General features: G+C 35.1%; 1 protein-coding gene across 4 annotated transcripts; it reads left to right on the top strand.

Moving 5' to 3' along the window:
- The first annotated feature begins 261 nt into the window (after positions 1-261).
- Positions 262-7,448, top strand: LOC122283033 (deSI-like protein At4g17486). Of its 4 annotated transcripts, none has more exons than XM_043095185.1 (7): positions 262-2,832; positions 3,064-3,317; positions 5,226-5,513; positions 5,685-5,762; positions 5,861-5,941; positions 6,960-7,131; positions 7,174-7,448. In XM_043095185.1, exons 2-6 carry the CDS (start codon positions 3,149-3,151, stop codon positions 7,103-7,105), a joined length of 762 nt encoding a protein of 253 aa, XP_042951119.1. In that variant the 5' UTR covers positions 262-2,832; positions 3,064-3,148; the 3' UTR covers positions 7,106-7,131; positions 7,174-7,448. The 4 variants fall into 4 exon arrangements, with proteins under 4 accessions (XP_042951119.1, XP_042951118.1, XP_042951121.1 ...); XM_043095184.1 differs by having other exon boundaries at positions 263-2,953; XM_043095187.1 differs by lacking the exon at positions 7,174-7,448 and having other exon boundaries at positions 265-2,953; positions 5,685-5,746; positions 6,960-7,099.
- The last annotated feature ends 1,967 nt before the right edge of the window (positions 7,449-9,415 follow it).

Raw genomic sequence — 9,415 nt, 5'->3', positions numbered from 1 at the left:
GATTATTTTACACTTAAATTCTAGTCAATCACACATTTCTTACTAGTAATTGAATGAGTTAGGCCTTGATAAATCAATTCTAACTCAGTTGATAATAGCCTAGTTTTATGATTTTTAATCTCTAATTTATTACATGAAATTGAGGAGGTTTAATTGTTGTGTATATATGCAGGTGGGCCATGCGGGCTCCTGCACCACACGGAAATTGAACCAAATCAAATGCCCAAACTTCACGTTACGGAAAGCAACTCTCAAGCCCAAACCATTCACATTACAGAAGTCACTCATGTTCCTTGCCCTGCATTTTCAACTTCACTTCGCGAAAACTCACCATTCATGCGGGTCCTTGCATTTTCAAGTTACAGAAAGCCCCTTCACACTCCAGCCATGCGGGCCCCTGCACCAGCACATCTCACGAAAAACTATCTCACATTTTACGGCCCCTGAATTTGCATTTTCGAGTCACGGAAAGCTACATTTCACACAACCCTGCACCTTCTTTACACCAGATGCACCATACCAGTTCATGCGAGCCTCAATCCAAGACATTACTGCAACAGAGCACATCCCTTCTTTCTTTCCTTTCTTGGACATACAGCTACTATTAGTAGGAAAGTGAGGCTCAGTTACAGCTGCTATGAGAGTTTAGTGAGCCTCAGTTAGACAGAGGAATGCCTGCTCCATTTTTGGTATTTTTGGTCTATGTGTTAGAAGGCAACTCATTTGTTACCTCAAGAAAAGAGAAAATGAAAAGGAGGGAGAGAAAAACATTTAGTTTTTTACCAAAGAGTTGTAGACTGTGTTCAGCCGACTCCCAAGACCCATTTTCTATCAATTGCAATTTTGACATTTTTCTTATTGAATGCAAGACTTGTGGCTGGATTCAAGCTCTTATTTTCATTGCATTTATATTTAAGTTATTTCTCATTCTGGCTTGGTTCATTTCAGTAATTGTATTTTTGGTAGTCACTTGTGTTTGGAATTATTCTTGGTAGTTTCCAATTTTTGGTAGTCACTTGTGTTTGGACTTCTTTTTGGTGGCTCTAAATCTTTCTTCCAATAGAATTTTATTTTCATTTTAGTTCAATAGTTTTGGTAGTCATTTGTGTTGGATTTGTTCTCGATGGCTTCTGTTCCGTTTGTTCCTTCAGTAGCGTTTACATACGTTGAGTTGTTTGGAGTTGTACTTTGGATTGTACTCAGTGGTGTCGAATGATTCTAAGTAGTGTAAATTTTTCTAGGTTAGAATGAACTCTTGGGGATGAGAAATAGTGGGTTTCATATTTGCACACATGGTGTTTGATGAAATGTCCCTTAGAACATAATCTTCACAATTTGTTTATTTCTTGGGAACATTGGATTAGATGACTTCATGAATGTGGTTTAGCTTCAAGCAAGGATAACCAAAATTAATTCAATGCACATTCACGAATCCATTTAATGAACGGAAGTGGTTGAAGTAACATCAAGGCACATTGGAGTAAAAATTATTGGATGCGAGCTAAATATTTTTTATTCCCCACTCATGTTTGACTTCTTATTTTCTTCATCTTTTGCATACCCTTCAACATTCATTCACCATCTCTTACAAAGGAAACAAGGGAATTTTTAACAATGTCCAAAAAGAATCGGTTCTCATTGTGAATATGATTATAGATAGCCTTAATTAATAACTTTCTTTTATTGTTAATAGTGGATGAATTTACAATTTAGACTAATCGTTATTTGAGGAAACAACTTAGGGACTTCCCTATTATTATTTGACAACTCTTATACTTGGGAGTAACTCTTAAAACACTTTTTAGAGAGAGAGAGTCAGCTGTTGTATGTGGCCAGGAACTATGAGCTACTATTATGTGTGGGCAGCAATAGTGGTCAGTAACTATGAGCTGTTGTATGCCTTTTTTTGTGCTGCCAATTCTTTTTCTCTATTTGTAAAACTTGTGATTTGATTTGTAGTTGTCTTGAGAAGTTTTGTTTGTAGTTATGATTTTATTTGATCTATAAATTTTGGTCAACAATTGTGAAAGTGCTGAAAGTATAGATTGTTGGATTGTGAACATTATGGTAGTGTTTAAATGATAGTAGTAGTAGCAAAATTTGTTGCTCAACTACAAATGCTTGTGGGGGAGAGTTGTGAAAATAAATATGAAAATAAATATTGGAGTTTGTTGGGAAGAGTTAGAGATTATGAAAAGAAAAATAAATAAAAAATTGTATTAAAAAATATATTTAAAAAATAATATTATTTTATTATTATAGAGAATGAGAAAGCTAATTTAATATGGAGTGGAAATTTTGAGTCTTTAATCAAAAGTCAAAAAGTTATCATATTAGCTAAATTTTAACTTGAAGATAGTTAATCTAACGTGAGTGCTCTCACAATAGGGTTCAAATCAAATGAGGTTGGACAAAGGGATCTCCCTTTTCCATTGCCTTGTACATTGTTTGAGAATCGTTTTCTGCCTGAGAGCCACACATACTAAAATTAGAATGGCTTATTGTTCTGCAGTCTAATAATACTTAAATAATGTGTCTTGACCATATCTTAAATTTGCAAATTGTCACACAATGAATGATTTTCATATGTTCTTGGTGGCAGAAATTTAACAACTAGTTTTTGTTTTTCCCCCCCTTTTTTTAAAAAAAAAAAAATAGATTTGCTATAAATTTATCATTATTAATATATAAATTCCAAAATATTTTAATTAGATCAGCAAAGGAAGAATTCCACGAAGCTCATGATTTTAATACGCAAATTCAATGCCAGTTCCATGATTTGAATGCTCCCACGTTACCCCTCCATAGACAACATCCAATTCCTCTCCATTTGTAAGCGCCCTCTCTCTCTCTCTCTAAACCCCGTTTGTCAACTTTGTTTCCTGGGTAAGTCGCGGAGATTGGTTCTTCGAAACGATTATTGGTAATATTTATAAAATTTCCAAAAGCTGTGGTATGCTCCGCCTTCTCTCCTTCCACTTATTTCTTTGAATCAACGTAACTTTTTTTTTTTTTTTGGTTTAATAACTGTGTTTTTCTTTGATTTTTTCATGGGTTTTCAAGGATTGGTAAGTTGAAGATGGCGAGATTGTGAGTCCTGGAATATATGTTCTACTTGAGGACGTGAGGGGTTGACAAAGCAGTACGGATGCGGTTGTTTCCGTTGAGCTCTAGCTCGAGCTCAAGCGCCCAAAACGATCAAAATGAAAGGGTAAAGAAAAATCTGTCTCCCTTGTACCTCAATGTCTACGACCTCACGCCCGTAAATAACTACCTTTGTTTGTTCGGCGTTGGCGTCTTCCATTCGGGCATTGAAGGTACTTGCGTTGTACATTTCACTAGTTTCTTGACTTTTTTCTTTTCGAAATTTGTGATCTTCAAGGGACATTTCCGTGTCTTTAGTTTGTATCCCCAGATGATTATGAGACTATATGATTGAAAGTGAGAATTCTGCTGCCGTTACTTTTTTGGCTTTGCTGGCATAATTTTAGCTTATTGATAAGCTAAATAAAAGCTTTACCCTACAGGAGAATGTATGGGAGAATGTAAATTTTTTTAACCATATTACCTGATGTGGTTGGAATTTCAATTGTTTACTATCCTATAATTCCACAACTTTGGGAACTTTGAAACTTCATATTTGCTTTGGCCAAACGCAATTTTTGCAAGAGATTGAAATCAAAAATGAAAAAAAAAAAAAGTTGAATGACTAAACTGCTGCTCAAAATCAAAGAAATTCGTAAATTTTAATTAGAAAATTGTGTTTTCATAGTAGATAGAATCTTTAGATTATTTCTATGATTCAACAGTGACTGACAGAGCATTCTAGTACTGGATTTGAATGACTATACCACTTATGTCATTATTCCAGCAGGCATTTTATTTTCTCCTATGGCTCTGGTTATATCATGCTAGAGACACAATTTAAAAGAAGAAAGATATTTACAGAAATTTTTTGTGTTTGGTACCTCAGACCTAGAAGAATAAATGCAAGTAAGATGATATGAGGTGAACTTTTTTCTGGTAAATACCATTTTCTAAATAACAAACCATTTGAATGAAGCCAGTGCACCTGCATTTCGTCATGTTCCATTTTCTGGGATGCTTAGTTTAAGTGGTTATGCTTGGATGCAACTTCATTTTTGGCTCTTTTCCTCACAAAGAACAAGCACTTTGTACTATAGTGGCTATTGGGGATAGGACATCTATTTCTAGGAAAACATATATCATATTCTTGTTTCAATTATTTTGCAGGGTAGAAGAAGAATTGTTTGTATTGTTAAATCAATTGTGACTTCAGGAGGTATCCTAGAAAATTGCTTAAGGATGTGAACTTTCATTATTCTCACTGCAAAGGATAGATAAAATTAACGAGGTATTCACAACTGATAAACTAAACAAATATATATTCTCACTTTTGCAAGGAATATAGCTAGAATTAATGGAAGTCATGTAGCTTGCTTCTCAAAGTCTGTTACGTTTAACTGATAAACTCATGGATTGGAGCAACTTGTCGGAAGTTATACATTAAAGCATAGATTCATTTTATTAATGTAGGACACAGGACTTCAAGAACAAAAACAAATAATATTCATGCTGCTTGTTTCTCAAAGTGTGTTATCTATGTTACACTGCTATATTCACGGATTGGAGCAACTTACCAAAAGTCGTACGTTAGAGCATAGATTCATTCAATTAATGTAGGACATGAGGTATGAAGAACAGAAAGTAGCTATTAGAAGAAAGAAAACCCCATCCTTCTATTGGTGGACCACTAAATGTTATAAACATAACAGATGTCTTGGATGTGTGTGTGTGTGTGTGTGTGTGTGTGAGAGAGAGAGAGAGAGAGAGAGAGAGAGAGAGAGAGAGAGAATCATAACATGGACTAGTTCTTTTGGATTTTAGAGTTATATGTCGCTTGGACTTTCTTTAAGTCATTAAAAGTGGCATCAGTGTTGAACTTGAGCCGTGTTACCCATGATGGAATGGCTTGAAAAGGACATCAAGAATTTAAAACCCTAGATTGACCCAGGTATTAGAGAGAGAGAGAGAGAGAGAGAGAGAGAGAGAGAGAGAGAGAGTACCATACAAATGCCACATGGTGAGAAGGAAGTCCTTAGAATTTAAGTTGTTTTTGTTATTGAGTCCAAGCATTAAGCTTTGGTGTTTTCAATTCTAGGGTGTGCCAGTCATAATAGTTGTAACTGAATTTTGATGAACAGTTCATGGCTTGGAGTATGGCTTTGGAGCACATGAATATTCTTCTAGTGGGGTGTTTGAGGTGGAACCAAGAAGTTGCCCTGGCTTCATCTTCAGACGGTCAGTGTTGTTGGGAAGCACCGATATGTCTCATTCAGAATTCCGGTTGTTCGTGGAGCACCTCTCTGCAAAGTATCATGGAGACACCTATCATTTGATTTCCAAAAACTGCAACCACTTCACGGATGAAGTTTGTACTCGGCTAACTGGAAAGCCCATACCAAGATGGGTAAATCGGCTTGCCCGATTGGGTAACAGATCCCTGCTTGCTTATTCTGCTATTGTCCATGTTACCTGGTATTTTAGTGTTGGATGTGCATGGGAACCTAGTTTCATATTTACCTTCCTTAGTCCTATGAACATACCTATTAATAACCACCAGTATACCATATTGTCATATTTAATTTGTACTATATTATCAGGGTGCTGTCAAATCTCTACAGGTCTACTGTATGGCACTCTTGCCCCAGTGGAAACTGGTTATGTAAGGGTTTTAAAGGGTGAATAGCTTCTTACACTTGGCCTCGCAAAGGGATCTTTTGGCCAACATATGACTGGCTTTTCATTCATCTGATTGCATATTTGGTTAATATTTCAGGTTCTTTCTGCAATTGTCTTCTGCCCGAAATCATCGAGGTTACAGCAGTGAGACATCTGCCTGATAATCCAACATTTTCTGGTCAGTCTATTTGGACAAAAGCACGTTTGCAAGCTAATTCATTTTATTCTTGTATGTATTCTCTTCTAGAATTATGCAGCCACTGGCTATCCAATAAAGAAAAAGTCTGGCTCCTGCATGAATTGATCGACTCTATATTTCTGTATGTCATGAGTTTACTTTGTCAAAATATGGGAATAATTAGAACTTACTTTTTCTTTGGATTTGTTGACTAAGCCTGCTCTTTAATCATTTTGTTGACAATCCTCATCAGGGCAAGGTGAAGCATTCAATTGCAGGGTCGGTCTTGTCATAAAAAATGTTAAAGAGTAAATCCGTCAGCTTAATTGGTATTAGCTGAAGTTTATCTAGTAATGGAAAGTAAAGTTTTAAAGTGATTTTTGTTTTGATGAACCGAGGACGTTTAGGGTGTTTATTGACAATAATGCACTGGACGCTAGGAATTCTCACCCGGGCGCATCTATAGTTTGTTTCTAGGGTCATCTTATTATCTAAAACATGCTGGAATTGTCTTGACAGTGACTGCTTTATTCAGCAGAAAAGACTAGGGGCCTCGTTTGAATGTTGAGATGATATGAAAGATCTGTGAATAGTAGTGAAATAATTTGTGAATAACAGAGAAATATTTTAAGTTAAGATGTTTCAAGGAGTTTTGGGAAATGAGATAAAAAAAAAGTTGAATAAAAATATTATAAAGTTAAAATACTGTTAGAATATAATTTTTTATTTTGGGACTTGAAAAAGTTGAATTGTTTTGTGTTTTGTTTAGAAATTTGGAAAAGTTGTAATGATTAGATAATAATTAGATGAAAAAGTTGAAAATTTGAAATTGGAAAGTGTTGCTTGGTTGGTGTTTGGATATTGAAATGAGATTAGATGGATTGAGACCATCTCAACATCCAAATGGGTAAATTCTAAGATATATTTCTTGTGTTATGTGTTCTTCCTGTTGGGCTCTCTCTCTCTCTCTCTCTCTCTCTCTCTCTCTGCTATTGCTCTAAATACTGTGCCAATACAGATGATAACGGGTCAGAATCTTCTACATCATTTGCTTCAGCAGTCACTGAAGAGAACGAACCAAATCACCATCTACTGACCCCATCAAATGGTGATGTGGTTTTTATAAAGGAAAAATCTGGGAAGCTAGCAAGGGAGCTCATGTGATTCTTTCCTCCAATTCCAATCACAATTCTCTCTCTCTCTCTCTCTCTCTCTCTCTCTCTCTCTCTCTCTCTCTCTCTCTCTCTCTCTCTCGGGTCATTCTGTTGCCTGTACTAGTAATGTATGGCCTCAGGTGTTTATGCCAACATCTGTCAAGTAAATTATTCAAGTTTTCAGTGTATGTGTCCTTGTGTATCGTTGATCCCAAGAGTTGTATGTCGCCTATATTATTTATAAATGTGTTGAGTATGGCCAAATTAATCGTGTAGAGCATCATCATCAGAAATTTGCATTTTATACAGTATAATTCATAAATATAAGGGTGTTTGTATGTATTTGCATTTCACCTTAAAAGAATTCTCAATTTAAGTGGAGTTATATGAGTTGAATTGTGAATAGTAGTATTTTGTAGTTTCCATTCAGATGTATTTAACTTTTTTAAGTTGAGATGGATTTAACTTTTCAAAAACTTTATCTGCAGTCATTTTTGTGTACTCTTAACTTTTTAGGTTAAAATATATGAAGTAGTTTGAGATGAGTTTAAATTTTTTATGGAAAGTTGAAAAGTAGTGAGTCCCGTCAATGATTAGTTTGAGATTAGTTAAGGTAAGTTGAGTTTGGTTCAAAAATCACGCACAACCTTACAAATCTTGAAAAAATGTACAGGATTAAGTTGTGGTCTCTTTCTTTTTCATTGAAATACAGGAAAATAAAGTAAATACATGAAAATAAAGGATGATCGAGACTTTGTACAGACAGTTTTTCGGGCAATTATTAAAAGATTATTTGAAAGTTTCACTCTAATCTTATAGTCTTATTCGATCAAGAAAGCAAAGTTTGAAAGTGGTCAAAGCTAAGATTGTTCATCTGGGTTGGGTACAGCCCAGCCCGGAACCCGAATAACCGGATTTGCGATTATGGTTTTCGGCCTGGATTTATTCGGGTCGGAACCTGCATTTACAAAAATCGGAATATAAAATCGGATTCTATATTATACCCGGTTGTTAATCGGGTTTGTTTACAATGCCCAAAACAAACAACTCGTGACTTCGGTCTCCTCTCTCTCTCTCTCTCTCTCTCTCTCTCTCTCTCTCTCTCTTTGTTATGAACTTTAGTAGAATTAGAAACCCTAACCTCCCTCCATGAAATCTTGCCACCATCTCTCTCTTGCCGTCGTTGCTGGCCGGACTTCAATCATTAACTCTCTCTCTCTCTCTCTCTCTCTCTCTCTCTCTCTCTCTCTCTCTCTCTCTCTCTCTCTCTCTCTCTCTCTCTCTATGATCAATGCCTTTGAACAAATCTCTTGTGGGTATAAAGTATATGCTGTTATTTTGCTAGATTTGCTTTTTTTCTCCGTCTCTCTCTATTTTGTTAGATCTGTTATTTTTTGGGTTGTAAAAAAATAGCCTTTTACTAGATCTATTCTCTTTGTTTTTAAACGTGGGGGTTTTTTTTGGGCCTGTTTTGTTTTATGATCAATGCCTTTGAACAAATTTGATGTGGGTATAAAGTATATGTTGTTATTTTGCTAGATCTGCTCTTTTTTGTTAAACATGAGGTTTTTTCTTTTTTTCTTTCTTTTTTTTTCTTAAAGTTTTTGAGTGTTTTTGTTTTAATTATTGTGTTTATAGTATTTTGTTTCTTCTATACTTTCTCTAAAGAAGATAGTATTTGTATGAGAATTTTATTTTTGTTTTTTCTGCTATATGGTAGTGCTCTGCATCTTGTTTTGATATAGTTTATTTCTGTCACTTTGTAAAGTGTAAATGCTATGCATTTAATCAATCATGTCTGTAATTTTTATATAATAATAGTAATACTTTCTGATAATAATAAAAAGAGTGAAATGTGTCATGATAAGGTACTTGAACATTAGGTTAAAGTATTTTCTTTACCCCTTCTTATCCTAAAAAAGTAGAGACACCTACACATATGGCTTGAGCGTAAACTCAATCGAAATTCTTATAATCTAATCTTGAGTTTTAAATTACTTGTATTATATATGACGATAAACTTTAAACACATGTTCCACCAATTATATAGTGTGTTGACCATTACACCACGAATATTTAGAGCCATCGAAAGGGGGTTCCAAAAGGCCTCCATCTTCAATAAACTGGTTAATTTCTCGCTTTTCATAATTTGAACGGTGTGCCCCAACAATTTTCTCAACATTCTGTCTAATAATAAAGTCCCTAGAAAGAATCCAAGGATGATTCTCGGGATTCAAAGCCAGTAGCTCATCACACAAACCTCATCTTTGTCACTGAAAACAGCTCGCATAGACAAAAGAAACCAAAACTTTTATATTTC

The sequence above is a fragment of the Carya illinoinensis genome, chromosome 11 (genome assembly GCF_018687715.1).
Source record: "Carya illinoinensis cultivar Pawnee chromosome 11, C.illinoinensisPawnee_v1, whole genome shotgun sequence".
NCBI classification, from domain to species: Eukaryota; Viridiplantae; Streptophyta; class Magnoliopsida; order Fagales; family Juglandaceae; genus Carya; species Carya illinoinensis.
Note: the sequence above shows the minus strand (reverse complement) of the source record. Positions and strands in the feature narration are given on the sequence as shown.